The sequence below is a fragment of the Gallus gallus genome, chromosome 1 (assembly GCF_016699485.2).
Source record: "Gallus gallus isolate bGalGal1 chromosome 1, bGalGal1.mat.broiler.GRCg7b, whole genome shotgun sequence".
Taxonomy (NCBI): domain Eukaryota; kingdom Metazoa; phylum Chordata; class Aves; order Galliformes; family Phasianidae; genus Gallus; species Gallus gallus.
Genome location: NC_052532.1, coordinates 80,030,174 through 80,054,181, shown reverse-complemented (window position 1 = coordinate 80,054,181; position 24,008 = coordinate 80,030,174). Strand labels below are relative to the sequence as shown.

At 40.9% G+C, this 24,008-nt stretch overlaps 1 protein-coding gene across 4 annotated transcripts in view; it reads right to left on the bottom strand.

Annotated features, from left to right (window-relative positions):
* The window catches only part of GSK3A (glycogen synthase kinase 3 alpha), a 142,049-nt gene that overhangs the window by 108,704 nt on the left and 9,337 nt on the right, over positions 1 to 24,008 (bottom strand). For 2 of the 4 annotated variants that reach the window (XM_046913697.1, XM_040707270.2), the window contains exons 1-2: positions 10,302 to 23,240; positions 5,745 to 5,853 (exon numbers count right to left, since the gene is read on the bottom strand). The exons of the other annotated variants lie outside the window; for them this stretch is intronic. In XM_046913697.1, coding sequence (XP_046769653.1) covers positions 5,745 to 5,853; positions 10,302 to 10,325 — 133 coding nt within the window. In that variant the 5' untranslated portion in view covers positions 10,326 to 23,240. Of the gene's footprint in view, positions 1 to 5,744; positions 5,854 to 10,301; positions 23,241 to 24,008 lie in introns of those variants that run through there. 4 annotated transcript variants of the gene reach the window in all.

Below are 24,008 nucleotides of genomic sequence, written 5' to 3'. Positions count from 1 at the left end.
ATAGCATACGGCAAGAAATCAAGTTGCCTGGTTACACAGGAGAGGTCCATCTATGGACAGAAAAGCAGCTAACGATTAGGAAGGATAAGACTTAATAGCCAACTTTCCAATAGGCAGAAGAATCAGCGACGGTGCTAAGCTGGCAGCACTGTTGGGACTCATTTTGTTCAGTACCTGCAGTCACCTGGAGAGAAGATCACAGCTGAACTACCAAAGTCTACAGACAAAGCTAAGCATTTTCAGGCAATCTGCTGCAGTGGCAGGCTATGAACTTGGAAAGGGCCTCACAAAACTGAAGGCACAAGCAAAGTTTGATGGGTGAGCTTCAGTGCAGAAATGTGAAAGAATACCAGGAAAAAGTCAAATGTGTTTCCATACTGTAATTTACTATTCAAAAAGGGACCTCAGCCATTGTTGAATCGGACATCAACAGGTTTGGACAGAAAAGAAGACAAAGTTATTCTGCTGCTTTGTAAAGGCACTGCATTGATATCTAGAAAGGAGACGAGCATATGCAAGCAGCAGAATTCAGAGAGGTATAGAAAAGGACAACTGAAGGATTAAAGACACAGAGGAGTCATCTCTTGAGAAGACTGATGAAGCCAGGCCTCTTTGATTCAAACGTGAATTGGAGAGGTGGAATATATTCAGAGCTCACAAAAACCTGATGACAGCAGATAACATCAACATTGACTTGCAGAATTTTCTTGCCAGCTGTTACCTCAGGGTCATGAGCAGATACTGAAGGAACAGCTGATGATGCAGATTCTAACAATGACCAAAAGCTAGAAGAGGAGGAGGACTGTGAGCAATATTCACGTGCTGTCCCTAGACAGCTAATCACTGCTGCTTCTGAAGATGGAATATTTGGCTACATGCACTACTGACCTGACACAGTATGGTTACCTTTCACCTTCTAAATCGAAACTTCTTGAGGAGAAACATTGACTGCGAAATATTGCTTGATTTAACAACAGGAAATCCTCTCGATGCGATGTAATGAACTAATTTCCGTTATACTCCTTCAAGGACATCAATTCAGAGAAGAAAAGGACAGATGCTAAGCTAGATGTGGTTGAGGAACTTGGGTTTTGGGTTATGGGAGAAAGAGCAGGAAGAAGTCAAGTTTAGCTGTCTCAATTATATCTTACTCCAGGCACTTACAGTCAGGAAAAACTTGCTTCCCAGACAGCTACACACAACTCTGTGCCACAGGCTCCATCTCCGAAAGCATCCATGTCAGCAAAGGCAGCCCCGGTTAGAAGTGGGCTGACTCCCCAGCTGTGTGACCAGCGTTGATGTCATCTCACGGGAATTCCACCCTGAGTAAAATACACCTTTAAAAGGCAACACCTCTTTCACCTCCAGGCAAGTCTTAAAATAAGTAGGGACAGAAGAACGAGCATGAAACAACTGAGTCACTGCCCAGTATTCCAGACACATATGTTTCTTCAAAAGAGACAAGACCACATCAAGCAATCACAGATTCTATTTGGCTGGATCCAAGTTAGTTAGGGCAAGATCCAAATCCCAGCAAACATGGCAGTCTCACTGGTACTCCTCTCCACCTTGGAAACGCCATGAAAGCAGGAGATAGCAAGGCTCTCACTGTAGCTTCTGCTGCTGGATGGCTCCAGCCTGCTCTCCTGACCTGGACCTCTCAAGTCCATATGAGAAGTGTTGCTTACTTCCTTCCCATGTCTTCCTAAAAGCAGCTACTTATACTGCTTCCCTGATTTCTGCTCCCCTCATGGGGGTGCGGGGAGAGATGCAGGCAGACTGGCTCTGAAAGCACTGGGACAGACAGTCCCCGGAGAGATACCTCAAGGCGATGAGAGTTGCTCTGTTACTGGGTGCTCCACAGCTGAGCAGAGCTGTCTCCACTGGGGCTGTGTCAGTACAGATCCAGAACATCTGGAAAACATATCTTAAAATTGCTTTGTTCACTTGTTCCTAACAGATGTTCTGGAAAAAGTCTTCAGAACTATGCATGGCTGTGACAGATAACTTGTAAGACAGCCCTAAAGCACACAACCACTTGTTTGAGAAGAGGCTATACAGTCTGAACCCCAGTCACATATGAGGCAAAATGGTTTTGGAGAGCAGAACTGAGTTGAGGCCTGGCAACACAAACAGACCCAAAACTGGTATCTGACGCACCTGCTCCAACTAGTCTCACTGGACACAGAATCAGTGATATATGCAGCCCCCAAGGGATGGATAGATTCCTGAGCTGGCACCTCAAGCTGGCTGAAGACAGGTTCAGTGACACATCTTGGGCCATGGGCACAACATGGAGGGAACAGGCAGGAGCAGAGCCTGAGACAAGGCCATGACCCTCCCGCCACCTGAAGGCGATGGGAGACCAGAACCAATAGCCACAACACAGAGGAACAGCAAAAAAGGGATCCAGGGCTTTCTGTGTCTTCAGAGTCCAATAAAAGGAAGATACCTGTTTTAAATGGCAATGAAGGGAACCCGGCCTGATGCACAATAATCACAGAGAATCAGTAAATGTGCATACTAACTGCACTTGCTCAATCGCATACACAAGAGTTTAAGCATCCTGAACTCTACAAAAGCCCCCAAAAATACACCAGCAGCTTAACTCCCCACTTCAACACCTCAGCTGTTGTCTTAAATAACTAAAAACACATCCTCACAGCTTACAAGCAGGCAAAAGCAACAAGTTTTGTTCTATTAAAAGTAAATATGGGGATTTTTTTAGTTTCTGTCCCCCATCTATTTCTGCAGTATATTCTTCTCCATCTATTCAACTTGAGGAAGTGGGAAGGAAGGGTTTCCTTGCTTGTTTTAGATGTGTGGTAGTCCACCTATAGACACCTTATTTTAGTCAAGTTTACTATGTTTGGAGGAAATTTTTGGAACTGGACAGTAACAAAAATAGCAATGAAAACATGAGGAACTATTTGTCTTTATACTGGGCAGAGTCGACAGAACAGCACAGAAGACCAGGAAACAACACTAACACTTAGCTTTGGTCAGACAACTAACATAGCTAGGGAAAGGAAAAGGAAAAACATAATATATATACACAGAGAGGGAGAGATAGTAAATACTGACACTACAAACCATGTTTATTACTGCAACCTTAAATAGCTGCTATTCTTTATACAGAGTCTGCTTCTGGAGTCACTTACAATAAACCCATTTCTCCTTAAAAGCAACCCACATTTCTCATCCTATGGTTAAGCCCTAACCCCGGGGAATACAAGGAGCCATAACCCTAAAGACAAAAACTTCTTTCTCCCAGCTCAAGCTCGGAGCACGTTGTAATTCTGGGCAGTGCTGTCTGCAAACAGTTGACAGTTAGAAAATTAAGTATAACGGGTGGTTTTTGTTTGTTTTAATGCAAAACAGAAAAAGTACAGCTCCACACATCTTGGCTTACTCAGAGGGCAAGCAAAAGTACAAATACCTGTAAAACTGTATGACGTTTGCTTCACAGTGTGGTGGAATTACTAATTTCTTTTTTCAAATGCACCTGAACAATGTTCCAGACCAACTGCTTCCATCTGCAAAAACCTGATTTTGATTATTTTCACCCAATCTCTTCCCTAACATGCATTTCCGTATCCTTCCTGTTTACTCTCGCTGCCCCTTCAGCTCTGTTTTCTTTCTTGCAGCTCCTCTCCTGCCCTACTTCTTCCTTGTCCCTGACTCACAACTACTGCAGGAACCTCGAGTTTGTCCCTTCAATTCCCTCAAATTTGGAGGAGCGTCCTTCGTCAAGTCCTACCTACTTCTTAATCAAGAGGTCAATGACAAAGTCACCAGCATTATCTCAGGCTTCCTTGCAGCCACACAGTCTCCTTGTGATTAGAAGCGAAGCTGAATTTGTGTACAAGTCATCTCAGTCCAAGTATAAGCACAACAAAATGCTGGGCTATGTGGTGTTTATCCAGCTGAGAAAGAGTGCTCACAACTCATGCTCCTATACCTTGGCACACAGCTGTGTGCCAGTAGCCAAGTCCTTCCCTAGAAAAGCTATTTAACACAGTGCTTCACCGAAAATGAATCAAGCCATCACAGGTAAAGCACGGTAAAACATCTTCCTATCTATCAAGGGGTGGGGATGCTAACTACTTCTTTAGGCTTTAAATTCTCCCAAAAGCACTTCGGAGAGCTGGACTCCAGCCTCCAGCTACCTCTGAAAAGGTGCTTCCAGCTCCTGGAGGCAAGCAGCAAGGGTCTGGCAGCCAAGTGCTCATTTATGCAGGTGAGACAGTATCCTCAAAAGGGCGGGCTGACCAAGTGCATCATCACTGTGTCACTTTGCTATCTGAACATGTTTACTGCTCTGGATCTTGTTTTATTTTTTATTTTTATTATCTTGCTATGTATTCTTCCATCAGAGGTTGGGCAGGGACTTGTAAATATCTCAGAATCCATGGGGTATTTTAAAACCCCTAATCCAAGTTTATAGAAGCAATTACAACAGCTTTCAGACAACTGTTTGGATTGCCTTCAGCATGTATGTTTTCGGAGCAGATAGACGAGAAAGCCCCAAGTAAGCTGTGTTCTCTATATAGGATGGGGACTGGAAACTCAATGTTTCTATTTCTGTGTAGCAAAACATGTTTCTTATCTTCTCCCAAAAGGGGTACTAAATTAGACAACTATTTACCTGAAGTACTACTGTAATTGTAGACACTTCTGACATGGCCATGTAATTCACACAGCTGTTTAAAATGTCTCTGGTAAGGATCCATATTTAGAAAAATACCACTTCAAACACTGTAGTTTTTGTCATTTCACAAAAGCAGATCTTCCCACTCATCACAGCATTAGGCATTAAGCGTATCCCAACACGCATTTTATAGACCTAAGAGTATTTGGAGAACATACTTAAAAGGGGTTTCAAAATGACTGGGGAGAAAGCAGAACTAGCACTGCGTACAGAGAAAGCCCTGAGCAGTGCCCAAGCTGGGCAGGGACCAAAGTCAAATCCATTGACTTCATAGAAGAAATGTTATGTATCCAGAAGCTGTTACGGTATTACCCCTCATTGTATCATGCCCCCCAACAAGCTCCCTACTGTCCAGCCACTCTCATGGAACAAACGTTCCTGCTTACAGAAAAACACTTAACTTTCATGCTTGCCTCTCAACTATGACAGCTTCACACTTCTAATTGGATTCCCACATCTCCAAATGCCAATTTGGAACAGATAACTTGTTTACTTTGATGATGGCAAACAGCAGAACTGATTGAGCACACAATTTTTAGAACTGCTTGCTTAATTTCAGGAATCAGTTATTTTTGACCAATTTTTCCAAAGCTGAGAGTACGTACAGGAAACAGTACAACACTACTAACACAGGCTTAGGTGAATAAAAGCTTTAGAAAAGGTAAGCTTCCCAATTCCTCCCTTTAAGCATGAGTTTCAGCTGAGGAGACAAAGTCCTCACAAGAATACATGAGATTAATATCAACCATGTGTTTTTCTCACGTCATGTAGGCGGCACTAGACATGTGTGCATTTAAGACAATCCCTAAATACAAGAACTGGGATGATGTTTCTACTCTCAACAAGTAAACCTGTATATCGGAACAGCTCTTCTTTCAAGTAAATTCCAATTTTAAGAAATGCAACTTCCAAGTGCAGTTACTCACAAACAAGGGTTTATCCGAACCCTGTTTACCTATTCTATTGTCATAAAAAGCTCAAAAGGATATTTTGGTACAATAACTGCCAGTGTTTCCCTAGCAAGTACATCTACCTCCCATCTCCATCTTTTCCTTATATTTGACACAATCTGCAATCCAAGTGAGGTCTCCATGGGTACCCAAGACAAGCACCACATTCTGCACTGCGTTCTGTTTGTCTGCCTACGAAAGAGAGAAGGGAAACAAAAAAGCAGTGTTAACTGAATGTACAAAAGCTACTCTGGATGGAGGCAGAACTATACACTTTCACTTGCTAAAACAGTTACGAGGGCAATAGTGGAAAAAGTATTTCAAGAGTGTTTCTAGGTAAACTTTAGTTCTAATCCAAGAGAACTTCAGTCAGCCCTGTTTGTCCTAGGAGGCTCGTCATCGGGACTCTGACCCACACCTGAAAAGTCTGCCTGCAGGTTTCCAACTAAGGAAGGAAAGTGCTACTCAGCAAGGACAGGACAAACACACAAGAGTCTTAAGTCTTTAACTACGCTGCCACGGGTGTGGCCAGACAAAATGATATAATGCTCTGCTGTCATCAGAGGGGACGCTCCCTCCTGCTTCCTCCTCTCCCCCAGTCATGAAGTCTGTCCCATCCCTTGTCATCACACCTAAAAATAAGCCCAATCAACTTGCTCACCTAGTAGAACAGTGTTTGCTTTCTGATAAATAAGGAAGTTCAGCTGGCCCACTGTGGGGTCACCTAAAGCTCTAATGAGACCATATGCAGGAACAAATACAAATACGGACAACAGCTGAACCCCATTTTGCTAGCAACAAGATAATTTTGCTGCAAACAATGCTGAACTAAAGCTATATGCATCCTGAAACTATATAAAAAGAAATTATACTCAAGAAGAGCATCAAATTCCATGCCAAAGTCAAAGCCTTGCCAGATCTACACACGTATGTACACTCATTATACAAGAGTGCAAATAAAAATAGAGCATAAATAAATAAATACAGATTTTACTCCAAAGAGTTAAAAAAAAACACGTAAGGTCAGTTCTTGGTCTCACACGCCCGTTACTGCTACCATTATCTGTTCTCCAGAAAAACAATGACTAAAAAGACGACGGGAGAGACGGCTCATTATTTGTTGCAGATTTTCACTAATTTACATTACTTACTTTCAGGGGCAAACTCGAAAAGCCTCTGATCTGGGTGCTTCTGTAAGATAAATGACTTCTAGAGCCAAGTCCACCCAACATCTAACTCTTGAGCAGAAAAGTCTTTAGGAATCATTGACTTGCAACAGCAACGCCCTTCTGAGCGCGTTCACTTTACTTGGTCAACAGTTCAAAAATAAGAGCAAGGCTGAGATGAACAACCTGCTGGTGCTCTTATCTTGTGAGTAAGGTGTCGACACAATGAAGTAACTTATTTAGTTGCTGCGACTAATTATTTCATTATAATTCACTGATCTCCCATGGCATCTGGTTCATAAAAACAGACTTCACCAGAAGTTTGACATCAGGTGTTTTGTTGCAGGTATTATGACCAAAATTCATTAGTTCAAGTGCTGAAAATCTGTCTGTACATTAGGCGGTATGACTCATCCTCAAGTAAGTCAGGATAGGCACCATTTCTCCTCGTCTTTACTTGCAGTGATAAACAGGCAGCAACAAAAATAGAAATTGTAGCCAATGCATCAAAACAGGCTGCTCTGAAAGACTGGCGTCCCACACGCCTTACAAATAGAAACCAGAAAACTGCATTAGTATCAACGTAACCTGATGTGCAAGATGACAAGCCAGGGATGGAAAGCAACAGAAACAGATACCTGAAAAGTGATAGTGAAAAAGGAAAAATGCATTATCCATCGTGAAAGGAGAAAAAGAGCATTTTTCTTGTTGAAGGAGGGCAGAAAAGAGTGAAGAAAAAGCAAAGAGAGCTCAAATGCCAAAAAGGAAAATGAAAGTATGCTTACAAAAGGAAATGGAGAAAAATAAAATGCCACATCCTTTACTGTGAAAGTAAATACAGAAGTACATAAATGAAATTACTTCCAATCAACTGTTAAGAAAGAATTGTTTACACAAACAAGTGGCTCTTGTGTAAAAAACAGGCAGACAATTCCTTACTCTCATCTCTTGGGGAGAGCTTCATTCGTGACTTTTACATGATTTGGTTCACAGCACAGCTCCAGGAAGCACTCAAAAAGTCCCACATTTGGCAAGACTGAAACCAAGGACAAGGTGAAAGCCTGAGCGGTCTGGCTTTGAGTTCAGCTGCTTCCTGTGTGACAGCCTGAGCAGGCAGGTCCTTTGGCTTTAAAGAAGGTCACACAGGCTTCTCAGAAGCACATTCAAATACAACCTCTCTTCCATAAACAGATTACAGCCAACAAATGCGAGGGAGAGGAGGGGAGGAGACCACAGACAGGGAATATGAATTGTGCTCAGCAGGGATGAGGGGGAGGAAGAGGATGTTTAGTCAGCACCTCCCAGAAGTACTGACAAGAAAATGCCCTACCTCTTCCTTACTGAATTACTTCAAACCTGAATAAAACAATGCATGCTGGGGTACAGGTTCTCAGTACTCAATTAAAAAGACCCTATCTGAAGTTAGCACGTTCACAGTATTTATAAACTATTTGCCAGGTACATAACAACCTTCAGAAAAAAGGCAGATGTGTGTACATGTTAAACACATGGTGATGGCACTGCTGTAGAGAAAAGCTCCTCACAACAAAGCATGTTGTAGGCAGCACCCCTGCTCCAGAAGAGGAACTGGTACACTGTGCAAAGGGTAGGGCTGGGGACTGCCAGCAGTGCTGCAGTGCCCCAAGTCTGCCCAGGTACAAAGGAGACCCCTTCCTGCCAACAAAACTAGGAGATAGTACCATGATGAGCCAACTTTTGTCATCGCTATTCATGAAAAAATGCCCTGTGAGTGAAGCAGAGTGAGACTAAGAAACTGTGAGAGGAATGGAAAGCCTCACACCGCACACAAATCTTTCCAGCTGAGTCTCTTCAGGAGTCAGTGCTTCATTGGGGAAAGCTTGTAAAGCACTCAGTGTAATGATGGGGATTAAACCACCGCTTGCAAATTGATATGCTAGGGAAAAATGAAACTTTTGCCCAAAGGGACAAATTATCAGCAAAATTCATCTCTATTTCTCTCTTACTTGTACTCTACTGTTTCCACTGCACATTCTCTACCCTGGCTACCAGTTTTTCAAACAGATCCCTGAACTTACGAAGCTTAAGTGGTCATACTTATGCCTACTTGTTTTTCCTCAACACTACCAAAAGACCTGGAACTCATTGGCCATTACTGAGTTTGTGCAGAAACCTCTGAGAAATTTCGGACACCCCATCAAATAAGGCAACATTTTCACCAAGCAGGGCAGTGGGGATCAGCTATTGCACGCTGGCTACCAGCAGGAAGCCAATGCATCAACCCATACCTACCAGGCACCAGCAGAAACACACTGTACTTCCAGCAAGCCAAAGTAAATGCCTTTCTCTGCCTGTGAGAGGAGGACACTAAGGTCAGTGAGTTATAGCGCATACATAAGTAAATGGACTGAACTATAAGCAAGCAAGCATCATTAGTTCCATGGCTCAGAAGTCTGTGCCACGCATGTCCACAAAAAACTCTTCAACTTCTGCTTTAAAGCATTCCAGAGCTCTGCATCCACCTACATTTGACCTCATTTCTTTACCCACCCTGTCTCACCCAATTTGCTTTAAACTCCTGGCAACACACCCTTAGGAAACTTGTAATAGCGAGAGCTACATCTTGTGGAGTAAGGTCATTCTGCGTTTACACCTTCGTATTTGTGCTGAAGTTGATGCTCTATTTGTACCGTGGATATTCAGACTGCAAACTGAATTATAACCACAGCCTGCATGTGCTTTTAGTGCATCACTGGGTATCTCAGCTACCAATTATTACCTTTATGCATGAATTTATGCATGACGAGCTGCAGCACAAGTGGAGATAGATAAAATGTGCCAAAGTCTTCTGAAGCCCTATGCAAAGCCTGAAAGTCTTAGTAAGAGGCAGCTGCCAAAGGTGCAAGGCAAGTATAATTATGAGAATTTCTGTTTAAGCCATAGCGTGTCATGCGGTACATAAAGCTTTATTTTCTTTCTTATTTTTTGGCAACAGTTCAAAATGGACCCCACCTACTTTAACCAGATTCGTGATAAATCTGCCTCAGTTTCTCATATTCTACAGAGAACCCGAAAGATATCCGCAATTGCTGAGGATCAGCTGCTTTCATTTTCTTAATTCTACTGCCATCTAACACGCTTTGAGAGGGAAGCCATCAACCCACCAAAGCTTACGCTTTTCTGGGAGACAGGCAGGGACCAACCTACACACAGCATGGAAAATCAGTGCTCACACAATCTGGCTGAACACCACTAGACAGGAAGTAGCTCTAAATGAGAGAAGGAAATCTTTAGCAACAAATCCCTAAAAAAACAATTCAATTGCTCTTGCTTTTAATCAAGAAGACAGTAAAAGCAGAACAAGTAATTCTCTAACCTTTATGTTTAGTTCAGAACAGCCTGCTGGTTTAAGTAAGCAAAATTGAAGCCAACACGTTTGAAAGCGCTTCAGATGTACAGGACTGACAATTTGGTTTTCTATTTCTGTCTGCTTACCCTGCTGCTCCTGCCTGCAAACATTTTGTAGGAGGATGTGAAATTCAACAGCGAGGGCTCTGCTCGAGGAGCGACTGCTCAGGGTCACATTCTTAGAAGTGTGTGGTGGCTGTGAGCTCACAGCACCGGGCAGGGTCAGTTCCAGACAGCCACCGCATTCTGTGGCTGCAGCTGGGTGACAGCCTACAAGGGAGAAAGTGTCCTTCCCCAGCTGCAGTGGCCATTTAAAGATCAAAAGTGGGAAGGAAAGGAAAAGCGAGTCACTGGTTTAGGGAAACTGGGTTATTAGGACACTGGGTAATAGCTTCGCTTCTTTGCTGGTCTTCAATTTCCAATAACATGCCCGGAGTTTCTTATCAGCGCCAACCACTGCATTTGCCATTCTTATTTTGTCCAGCTTCATGACTTGAAAACCTCAGTATGCATTGCATAGTTTACTTAAAATTCGTTCATTCTGGATTCCTCAACTGTGACACAGCTATGCAATAGGTATGACAATCTTTTCCATTTACTCCCTGGTCTGCATTAAGACCATAACCAGCTGCCCGAGGTACTAAAATATAGTACAGAAATCACCCTACAGGCTTACTTATCTACAGCAGGCTGAGAAAAGAGATAAGATTGAAGTTAAGATGTTGTACACAGGTATCCTTCTGCCAAACTAGGCATGCACAACTCACTTTTAATACACCTTGACCTGATCAACCAAGGTCAAACCAATGTACCTGCTCTATCTCCACAACAAGGAAAGGTGAAGCTGATAATCACACTTCTAAAACAGACCTTAATTCTTCATAGAAAAAGCCAAAAAAACCTTAACAGTCAAGTAGAACATTATCTAATAAAAATATGAGAATAACTACTTATTTCATAAACATATTGTTCAAGAACTTCTCCCCATTTCAAATAATAATAAAAAAAATCCAAGATAGTTGATTCAGTCGTTCAGCTGTATCGTATTTAAGACTTCTGTCAGAAGAACCTACCACATCACATCACTAAGTGTCAGAGGAAAAAGGATGAACATAGCTTTCCCCACCACTGTGGTTCTTCCATCCCTAAACAAACTGTAACTCGGGACTTGGAACTTCACCGTTCCAAAAGGTGGCAAAATTGCACAATCTGTCATATAGAAGCACATCTGGACAGCTGAAGGGAAAAAAAGCCACACAGGGAATCAACATCTGTTTTTAAATGAATAGGCAACCTTATCCAAAATGCTACAGTTTTAAGTCATGTAAGTCACGCTATTATTAAGAGGAAGAAGATGATCAGCTATCTTTGAATGCCAAGTGCGATCGCAGTAGCCATTTCAGTATGCGTTGTGGTTGCGATAGGACACGTATCCCCACATCTTTGTTTTGCTAACTTCTGCCAGAAGAGCCCATTCCCATTGGCTCCATGGCAGTGAGCAGCACGCTGGACTCTCTAGCATCATCTGAAGGCTTGCAGCTATCCATACAGCAACTCTGGAGACAAAAACTAAGGAGTTTGGGCAACTTGCTGGGAAAAAAACCAAAGTTTACATATTTGACTTTTTTAAATTATTATTTTAGTCTTCCATATTTGGAGAGAGAAATCAAGAGACAGCCAACAAGGCAAACACTAGAAGGGAAGTCAAGATTCTTATCAGCCCTGAGGCTCTGTACGTAGATTGCCATAGAGAGGCTCAAAGAAAATTGTGCAAACTTCTGACAGCTCCGAAGACATCTTCAGAGCTGTTACCAAAGGCACAAGAACCAACTCTCAAAATGCAGCAAGTACTTTTGTAACTCTTCCCAAAGGCGAAAAATAAGTGCTTCAATATTTCTGTATTCCAAACATATCAAGGAGCTCCACTCCAGCAATAAACATCGAGAGCTTCTAAGGACAAGCTAAAAATACTGAAGATATTTTTAAGTCTAGAGAAGCAACATTTGTTAATCCACACATTTTAGCTAAATATATAGCTAAATTTTTACCATTAAAGCGAGGATTCAACTACTTTGCTGTGTAAATAAAGTAGTGTATCCTCAACAAATAACAGTGGCTTTCCCTAAGCACGCTGTGTGTACCAAGCTCCAAGTAGATATATTATACATACAAAAGCAAAGGAACCCTCCAACAGCCTTCTAAAAGCCTAACACTCCATGTCAGCCAGAAATCCCAGCCATCTTAGCTGTTTAAGACAGTTTACAGAGTTCAAATGTAGTCAAGTCCTTCACTAGATAAACTGAAAGACATGAAACCCTTCATACCGTAATTATGGCCATTATTTCAAACATCAACTTTTCAGACAAAAGAATTTTTGTACAGAATTCTGCAGGTAATTATTCAATTTCCAAACGGCTCCCATTTTAAATAAAGTGAAGTCTGCCATGAAGTGGTGTGTCAAGGATCAACAGGGACAATATGAGGGCAATTGAACTTCATTTGGGAAAAGGGGAAAATGGGACATTTTGAGAGTAGGCATGATTTAAGCATCAGCCTCATATTCAGAACAATTGATGGGAGCCGCAGTGTATTTCAAGGAATTCTGTGTAGGAAAAAAAAGTTGTTTTTCTGCAAAACAAATTCTGAGCTCTGGATCACAGCCAAAAGTAAGAACTGTAACAAGGGTGTGTGCTAAGAATGGAGGCAAACTAGGGGAGTTTAAGCACACATTCAGGGAAATAGGAATGCCAAGATGTATCTGGAGCTGGAAAGACATAAGCTCCACGTCCTTTGTACTGTTTCTAAATGAGCAAGCAGCTAGCCCATATTGCAAATGACTTAAAGAGCTTATTTTATATTTTAAAATACCAGCTAGAAGCATCAGAATTCATATCCAACTACGACTCTCATGTAAAAATCTGATGGAGAGTTCAGTTTGTCAGCAAATAAAGAACAAAGCATATACAAAAAAAAAAATCAGGAAAATAAATATTTCAGTTCCCTGTGTGTAGATGAATATTTAAACTTGAACCCATATGTTCACGAAACAGAGAGAAAACAACCAGAATTCATCTTGTTTGGACCCACCAGCAGGAAACATATCAGCAACTGCAGGAAACCCAGAAGGGCCACGGTGGACCACATGCAAAATTCACACAGTGTTCTGCAACTCGGTCGTAAACGTGGTTATTACATGGCCTCCCTATAAGGTGGAACAACACCCCCAGAAGCTGCAGAAGCTCCTATGTCTCAGCACCTCAGTTCTATCTGCAAGTCTGCTGAGCCAGTACGTCCCCAAGCTCAAAACCAGATGATTCTACATCAAAAGGCTAAGTATTTTGGCTTCACAAAACATAAATACATATATCTATTTTAGAAAAGAGCAGCTAGCAAGGGTTTAGAAGTTCAACCTGTTTACACCCAGTCATAAACTGTATGGATGTGACAACACTGGAAGAGTTGACACCTCATAGCCAGAAGACACGGATTGCCAGGCTTTCAAGAAGCTGTTGCAGGGCTGTGCCAAGACTTCGGTGTAGTCCTTCTAAACCCTGAAACGATCAAGCTGCCACACAGTGAGGAAGCTCCTCCAAATGGCCAAGCGGCTACTTCCTAAATGCAATTCATTTTGCTGCCTGCTGCATAAAAGCTTCACAGTAAGGAAGAGCAGCAGCAATCTCTCAAACAGCATATTAAGCTGGTATTTAATTAAGTGTGTGTATATATATATATATATATTTATATACACACACTGAATATTATATATATATTAATATTATATATATATATACACACACTTTAAACATACTAACTGCAGATTGGAACACTTATGAGCAGGCAGCACCTTGTAGAATGGGAGAGAAGCATGCATGCCTCCGTTCCAATCACGAACAATACAGTCCCCACATGTTTAAAGCCATAAAGCTCAATTCTCCAGGGACAATACAGCAGTAATTAAAAAAAAACCTCTAAAAATCCCATTAAAACTGTGCACATCCAGTTAAAAATCGTCAGTTGGAAAGAAGTCTTTAGCAAAATAGTTCACTGCATTAAGAACCATGGAGGGAGAGTCAACAGGCGAGACGAAGGACTAAAGGAAGACAACTGGCACACCTCAACAGTGCATTAAAAATGAATTACGATACGTAGATACTTGCACATGCTGACAGAAGCCCAAATGGAACTTGAAATAAATAAAAGGTTAGAGAAGATAGAAAGTCATGATCCAAAGAAACGCGATCAAAGTCATCTGTACTTGGAAACATAGCAAAAACTGCACGTTACTACTTGTGTAGACTTAATTCCCTAGCTAAATGAAGGTTTTGCTCTTATTTGGGCATATACAATGGTAAAAGTCAACTGCAGACACACGAGAAAACAAATTTTGACAGTCAAGCCCTGTTCAGCACTGCAACCTCGACTCATCTAAAATTCTTGTCGTGAAAAGCTGTGAAGATGAGGTTTTGCTGTCAGCAGGTCAGGGACTTGAGCAGCCATTTGAGATAGGTGTGGCATTCTCACCAAAGCCTGCTGTATTTCTTTTCCTTTAAAAATTTCTGCATAAAAACCTTTGAGAGAAGATGACTAGAGGACAAACCTCTCTACCAACACCTAAATTACAATGGTTTTGCTGAATGGTACTTAAAAGACTGGTTCTTTAGAAAAACAAAAGGAAAACTGGATGGAGAGGGAAAAAAGGCACTTAAAAATTCAACATAGGTACCTTATTTCTATTAGAAGAAAAAGTCCAAGTCACAAACAGCTTTCCCTTTCTTCTCTGATAATTCTGATTCTATAGATAATTACTCTAAAACACTGAATTAAGTCTTTACCCCGTCACAGGGCTAGCTGACAGAGGCCTTGTGTAACAGTGTAACCCTGTTCCTATGAAACCCACAGAAATGTAACATTACCTTAAGCTTCAGAAATTAAGGTATGTCACAATATTTTTGTATCAGTTTGGTTTCCACTAAATCTTCTGCTGTAGGACCAATAGTACGTTCTCTTATACTACAGCCACATCCTCTAAATTTTACACAATCCAATTCCAAATCCAGCTGTAACAGATAAGAGCAACCCGAAGTATAAGTGAGACATAATCCATCATGCAATACACATTCAGTCCCTCAATTCGGATTACAATCAGAACAGTGGTAGTTATGGACTTGACAGTAAGAAGGAAATTCCCCCTCTGAGCATGCCCAACATGGTAGAGGCAGCCAAATATTACTAATGCCCCTTAAGTAAGCCATAGAACTGATTCAACTACATGGATGGTAAAAAAAAACAAAAAACAACTTCAACAAATTGGGTAATGGGACTCAATGCAGGGGTATCTTCCCCCCACACACACAAAATAGCAGATGGGGAGAGAGTTATCGTTATCCAATGAACAAAATGCTTTCTGGAACCACTCTTGAGCCTTAAACAGAGACTGGGAAACAAGTCTGCTGCTACTGGAAGTACCTACACTCAACACGAGTTGAGACAACTGCACATCTGATACAGTTAGGTGGCTACTCTAGGTACTACTAACCACAAGAAAGTCCCATACATGTCCATGAACAACTAAATTACTATGTTTCTATTTATTCACTTTAGCTTTGTTCTAGACATTTTAGTGGTCTGGAAACAGGCACAACTGCTCTTTAAGAAGGGCAAGTAAGCTTTTCTCTTTAGGCCACAAAAAAGAAAGCCTCCAGCTCCATATATACCAAAACATCCCCTCAAGACAGCTGAAGTTTGAGTTTGGGAAGGTTATGCTTTTTTTCTTATGAAGGGTTTTGCTGGAGGCATTATGAAAGGCTTCACAATTTGAAGCAAGAAGCTTTAACTTCTCATGTAGATCTTAACAGATCCCTTTTGGCCTTCTTATAAGTACCCAAGTTGAATTTCTTGCTAATACTGCAACTCTGTTCAGAGCATGTCTGTAAGGTACTTATCTCTTTAACTGTTGGGACAGGTGGGAAAACAGGAGTTTGAGATTTTATAAAGACAGAAGGTTTTTTTAATCCTTTAACATTAGTGTCCTTGATTTTTGCACAGATACTGCACTTGAGGTGAATAAAAGCAATGATTAATGTTGACTCATTTCACCCGAAGTACTTACACAGAGAAAAATAACAACAGGCTAGTCAGAAAGGAAGTTTGTATTAAGGCAATCACCATCGGTTTCACTTCCAGGTTTGCCTTTCCCCTGATAATCCCTGCTTTTGGAAACTCCATTTGTGGAGCCCACACAACACAGACCAGCACGCAGTTCTCCACATGTGGCCCTAAACAGCAATGACCCTTCACGATTTTCCTGTCTTTGTTAGAATGCTGTCCAAAGTACTCCTGTGCATTATTCTACTCTCCTACTAGCGACAGTAAGAATTAGTTCCGTGCTGTAAAACAGAAAAGGTAAGTCACCGAAACAAGAGCAGCACAAAGCTCACTGCTGCTACTGATATCTTTTTGAATGACTCAAGACTTCATGTTTTCTTCCCACCGGCAGTGGTTTGAAAGGTGTACAATAAGTCCTACCTTCACTTACAGCCGAGGCAATTGTTATTGTCTACCCAAACCAAGTGGTGCTTCTGGGTGCACCACATGTTAATTACCTCTTGCTGACGATACTAAGCTGGGAGGTGCTGTTGACTCTTGAGGGATGAGAGACCTTGCAGGATCTAGATTGGTTGTCCAACGCTCCCACCTCCAATGGCATGAAAGTCAACAAGGGTGTGTGTCAGATTCTGCCCCTGAGATGGAGTAAAGCTGGTAACAGGGCCGGAAGCCATGTCCTGTGAGGAGAGCTGCGGACACGTGCATTGTCCAGTCTGGAGGAGAGGAAGCTGAGAGGCGATCTCATTGCTTCCTGCAGCTCCCTGAGCATGGGAAATGGAAATACCCATCTCTTATTCCCTGGAACTGACACAAGGATGCGTGGGGATGGCAGAAAGCTGTGCCAGGGGAGGGTCAGTCCAGGCATTAGGAAAAAATTATTTACCATGTAGGTGGTCAAGAGCTGGAACAGACTTCATAAAGAGGTGGCTGGTGCCCCTCAGTTTTCAAGAGACATTTGGATCACACTGTTGGTAATATCCTTTAACTCAGACACTCAAACTCTATGGTCTTTGTAGGAAACTTTCAACTAAACTACTCTAAACTTATTGAGAAATTCCCAGCTGGATACATTCATCTGTGCATCAATTTTAGTCCAAACCCAGAAATTCAGTCCATTTGCATAAGATTCTATCACCATCTCTGTAGAGCTCTGAAAGCCAATTACAAAAAAAAAAGTTTGGAACTCTTTTTCAAATATATCTAGGGTATCAATAAGACCTGAAACTTTACATCAGCACTGATTTTTTTTTAATCTAAAATTGTGTCACTGCATTCTTTAAACCAGACCCATTTCCAGGTTTACCATTCCACTTACCCTTTAACCTCAAAAAAAAAAATCCATGTACTTTTTAATATTTGTAAAGCATATTTGCATAAAATTGAAACCTATACAAAACGTTACAGTAAAAAAAAATAAACTAAACTCAGGCATTACAAACCATAAATACAACATTTTCAAGAGTTGTGGTTCCATTTGACTTCAAGCAAAAATACAGAAAAACTAAAATAAGAATGATGCAAGTACAAGCAAGTGATACATGACCATTTAAACCCAGAGTCTTTATACATAGAGAAGTTTCTACTGTTTGGGCAAATACAGAAGCTGAGGAATGAGTGCTTCTCTACTTTTTCTTCATCATGAGAAAAAAGTTGCTTCAATAATAGATATGCATCAACTTACAAATTTCAGCTAGTGTATCAACTCATCTCAGCTGCTGCACTCGTACCCCCAACAAGCTCAGGGAAGGGAGCGTTCTTTTGTTTGTCTGCTTGTGTTTCAAACCCCACTGGTTCTCAGAAAGCTCAATTCATCCAAATGATTCCCATAAGGAAAAAAGACCACTTGGTGAGGCTGTGCCACACTTCTCTCCTCGTGGCTGTTTCTGATGCTGGGTTACTCTGACGACTTGTCACCATCACAGTTCTGAAGCTGAAGAATGTCAACAGAAGCGCCCCAGTCTCTGACAGCTATCAGCAGGGAAGAGGAACAAATTTTCCACAATACCAAAGTTGTAAACTATTCCATCGTTCATAAGATGACAGCTGCACACAAAAAAAGATCTGCACGTCCCTGATGGTGTAAGCCATCTAAGAGACGGACTATTTTGTGCATGTTAAATTCAGAGCAAATGCTATCCAGGGCCTTAAGCAAAGTACTGCAGTCTTGAGCAAGAGCCTCCTCTCTTGCAGCTAAAGGCCCAATCCTTTTATCAGCCAAAGATTTAAAGGGAGAAAAAAAATAAAAGGCATTCTGCACTATTACTATACCTTAGGAGAAGCCTGGCATAAAGCTTCAGGGTTATCATATCTCCTCTTCCACTTAAGCAGATTAGGAAGAAAAAAAAAATAAAAATGACATCTATCTATTTTTGAATATTAAAATCACATGGAACAAAGAAGCAAGACATCAATTTTAATAAATGAAATAACCGTAGAAGCTATATTAACAGTAGTTCAGGATTTCAGCCTTCCACAGTAGCCTTGTATGTACACAGACTATGACTGAAGCTTTGTGAGGCACAGAAGAGGAAGTGCTTGCTTAGTTCTACTCCTCACACGTTCAGCACCAAACTGGAAGCTGCTTACCAGTAGAGATAATCACTTTTGCTTTGAAGCATCTTAAGCTCTCATGAGAAGTCTAGAGTTTCATACATTCCTCTTCTTTGTATAACAAGAAGTTAGGTATAAGTCAATTGAAAACCCTACAAGAGTGAGGATTAGAATGGCAACCGACAATGCTTTGATTTTCAAAGTCCACATCAAATCTTCTGTATTTGAACCAGAGAACTCTAATAAAATTGTAAGAATGTACACTACACATTTACAGCAAACCAACAAATTCTCTCTTTTCTTGGCTTATATTCTAAGCAACATCTGGTTTCTACATAGCATTTTCAGACATGTGCCTATTTATTTAGTAGAAACTGAAGTGACAACTGCAATTAGAAAGTTATAAAGGGACACATGTTCTTTGTGCACTAGCATTAGACACCAAAGTTATCTACTTACACTGTCAGCTCTTTTGGGCATACACCCCTATCATAAGATTGATACATAGATAGCTACTGCAATACAGTCCTGGTCTACACTGGAAGCTCTGAGCAGTTCTTTGTTTGCACTAAATTCTTTTGTGTTGAAGCAAAAACCACAGGATCAAAACTTGAAGGAAAGAATTGTTTTCCTTAGGGACCATACAAAGCAAGATGGAGATCCCATGCAGAAATTCTATGGTTCTCAACTGCGATGTGGGAGGCCCAAACTACAGCAAACTTTCAGGTGAACAGAACTTTCAGTCTAATACAAATTTCAGAGCTGATTTAAGCCTCTAACTAAATTAAAAACCTTCCCAATCAGATTAAGCCCTTCCAAATATCACAGACTTATCTCAACTCCAAGGGTAACAAGATTCTTTCAGAACGAGTTACATGTCAAGGGTAAGACAAACCACTGCATACAGTATGTTCCCAAACTGGAACAATTCTAAGATGAAACAACTCAAAGTGCCTTAAGTCTGAAAGCTATGGTACATTACACAGGTATCCTAATCTATCACCAGTGCTCCTGTTGATCTTAACTGAATGCGCATTTGCTGCTTAAGTTTAAGCCTATAACTTGTCTTATCTGCAGTGGAGAATAAAAGCTTGACACCTAGCTGGAGGGTCTTCCTTCCAGATCTCATGCCTTCCCAGGTATCCTCCAGCTTGTCATTTGCACAGCTAAGTCTCACTGAAATCTGATAGACCACATCTGTTCCTACTAAACTGCATCCTACTTTACAATCCACGCTTTGTCCATTTGCAAGATCATTTCAAACACATGAGCTGAAGTCTTTGGAGTTTCTCGGAAGAGAACACAATCTGAAAATCCAGAAAATTTGCTCAAATTAGCTAAAACCAAAAAACAAACAAAAATCCCTTCTGCTACACCTAAGAAAACTCTCAGAATCCCCCTGACCCATCCTCCTAATTTGACCGTAAGTTCTAACTAACCTCAAAAAAACCCACATTTATTTTACAAAGGCCACGTACGTCTGTTAGACAAACAAAAGCCTGAGACTCTGTCCAGATATACAAAAGAGTTAACAGTATGGAAGTGAGCAGAGACAATAAAAGGCTACATTCCACATGTAAGAACTGACCTATTGGGTTAGATAAGGGTCTCATCTAATTCCCTTCCCTATCTTTATATGCAGCTATAAGTAAGCACTCAGAAAAGAGTAACATAACTCATAGGATACATACATAGGCAAAAATATATATATACTATATTATTGTGTTTAAAGCACATCAGTAGCTTTATCTAGAAATAAATTAAGCTGTTCTCCAGCACTTCATCTTGTTGCCCATGTCCAGTTTACATAAACAAAGAGCTCCCAGCTGTGTAAAGCCAAACAGAAATTAAAACAATGCAGAGACTGACTTACTAGAGGAAAAATTAACAGTCTTCCATAGAAGTACACATTTGAATCTTTTTAGCAGATGGCATATTTTTCAAATGAGCACTTTCATGCTCCACAGTTGACTCCATTTACCAACACGTTCCAGGGCTGATCTCCTCTTAAGAGGTTTTAGTTCTGTGGTCAACATATCCTTTTCTTCAAAGAGCAGCCATGAGGTGGGTCACTCTATGAATCTGAACACTACCATACTTTATTTATTTATTTTAAAAAAGAGCAGTTCTGAGCAACTTCTAAAGGATTTCAGCTATTTCTCTTTTATAGCACAAAGGACTATTTTCCTTAATACTAAAGCAAGATGAAACAAAAGTGATTCATAATTGCACCAGACTTAGTGCATTCTACAGAAGAAAATATACTCTTGAACCTTCAGGAGCAGCACTGACTCCTCAGTCAGGTCATCTAGCTTTCATCCATCACTGCAGTTGAGCTCCATTTTTCATGCCATTGGAAGAACTGCATATGATGTACTTTGCTGCAGGATGTCCAAAGAGGTACAGTTTACTGAAGAGATCAGTTTGCATATAATTTAGAAACTTGATGAAATGCTGATGCCATTGCATTAGCTTTTTGTATATTCCTTTTCAAAAACAGGGAAAAAGCATTTGTATATTTAACATTCAATGACTTACTTTCCACTAAAGTACAAAAACTAGCGAGAAAGAGTAGAGCTGTTTTCATACAGAGAGTAATTTCATACAGTAGGGTTTAAGCAAGTGTTACAGAACAACTGCCATACTATCTCTACCTAACTAATGGTTTTATAGTGACAGAATTATGAATTGAAGAAAAACAGCATAATAGGTGCCCAGAGAACTCACTAGAATTCAAGGGATTTCAACCAACAAATCTCCAGAAGTTCAGTTGCATCTGCTCTCTTCAGGGTCAGATGGAAGTTCATTATTCTATTCACATGCAGACAAATTCCCCATCTCTTTATTAACTAATTTTCCTGGAAAAATCCAGGACACGACCTGAATTTTTGTAACTATTTCCCCTTGTTTCCTACTACATTCAGAAATAACAGGTCTTGCAAATACACTATAGTCCAAAAATTGCATATATGGCCTCAATGAAAAACTGTAGTACCTATAAAACCAACCTACCCAAAACTCCAGATGAGTGATAGCAAAGGTACAGTAAGAATGCTTCACTGTAACGCTCGAGTATTTTCAAATAGTGAAAACAGTGGAACAGACTGTAAGTCTTTCATAAACATGAACACCTACGACAGGTGTAAGTTTGTGACTGGTTTGAGACTGGCTTCTCCCTCTGTTCCACCTATCCCCCATGTCGAACCCTGCCCCTTGGTGCAAGTTGTTATAGTGACTACATTCTTGCTTGAAAATTAATTTCTTAAGAGCTTTAAAAAGACCCTGCTTTACAGCCACACACACAAAACTGACAGTTCTTCAATGTGAGAACCCCCATGTCCTACTCTCTAATTATGTTCTTTAAGAATTGGTTTGCTGACCACCTAAGGCAAAAGTTCTCAGCCAGGTGGTTGGGCTCGATGACCTCTAGAGATCTCTTCCAACCCCTACAACTCTGTGAAAAGCCTCCCATAGTCACCACGCTCAGGGAGAAAACAACATATTTGGAATCGCACTAAGTTGCAGCGCAGTTTCTTTCAGAGCTCTCTTATCAGCATCAAAATTAAGTGCTAATGCCAGGGGGATAGAACATTACCAAGTCTCAAAATGTATCATGAGAAGTCAAATGAGAAACAGGTTCACTATTTCTGACAAAACAATTATTGTTCAAGTATTAAAATACTACTCCCAAACTTGGCCTGCAGAAATGTACTTAGTCGACCCAGATTTGACAGGATGTTTTAAAGGAGTGTTTAAAGGCTTTAAAGCTGAAGCGCTAAAGCAAAGCCTTCACACATGGTCTAGGTTTAAAGTCCACATCCCAGAAGCACAGACTACAGCGGGCCCTTCCAATCATGTTTCTGACAATGCATACATGCCTCTCTTCTCCGGTCCTCGCTCTACATCACAAATACAGGTAAGAAGTAATGAAGTGAAAGATATACATTTCATCCTATTTTAAATGCCTTACAGTGTCTAAACTAAGAAGTAGATGCAACTACAACCACCATCTTGGAATAATAACTAGGTTTTCACCATTCACTGTGAGATGTGGGGGGTATCATTACCTTGAAATGAGCACCTCTTACGTATCATAATTATTAAAAGTTACGGATGTAGCATAAACGTATCTGCACCATTCTTTTTTAGAATTGGTTCTCTATCGAAGCGTATAGCAACAACCAGCTGCTCAAGCATTGCCACTGAAGAAATAATACAGTGGACTATTAAAGAAATCCACTGGTTACTGCATAAAACCGAAGCACTGACACCATACAAGAAGTGCTGTTTCTTGCCTCGTGAATATCTGGCTTCGGTAAAGATGAGGGCTACTGCATGCATATGGAAGTAAGGTATCTCCACCTGTCCCCAAAATCCCAGACATATATCATGTATGCCATTTGGGAAAATAGCCACAATACTTCTGCTGTCACAGATCCCAGCAAAACCCCTTTCAGCACCCACACACACTCAAAAACAGTACCTCCAGATGAAGAGAAGTCCATCGCGAAACACAAAAGACTTCCCAATTCAGTAACGTTCATTTCCCTAAAATGAACTTCTATTAAGCCAATTAAATTTTCTAAAGCATTGACTGAATGACATGCAGATAATCTGCTGGTGAACTTTGTTGTTCAGACACGTCAAGAATTCAACAAACACGCATAACTGCCAGCCCCATGCCACTTGCGTAACAACATCTATACATGTCTTCAAACTAACCCAATAAGGAGCAGCAGGCTCAAAGCTCAACTCAACCAAGAACAGTCCACTACCTTCACTTCTGTTGTCCTGAAGCTCAGGCCCCAGATTTCTGGAAAAGCAAAGCTCTTCCATTCTGCACAGACTTTGTGCTTCTGGCTTACATTCACCAGCTGATTCTCCAAAACAAAGAGGAAACAAACATCTAACCTTTAAAGCATTTCCCCAAGATTCAGATCAACTCTGCAGTTGATATGTACTCCAAAACTAATAGTTATGGGAAACCTGTATCAAAGTCACTGCAGTTGAAATTTGATTATTAAGACTGCTCTATTCTTAAAGCGTTTGGAGTTGACTCCGTTTCTACTACACTGTATCATGCTTTATGTAGCAGCAGCTGCCAAGCCCGTACACACAACTGGGAGCAAGATTGCAAGA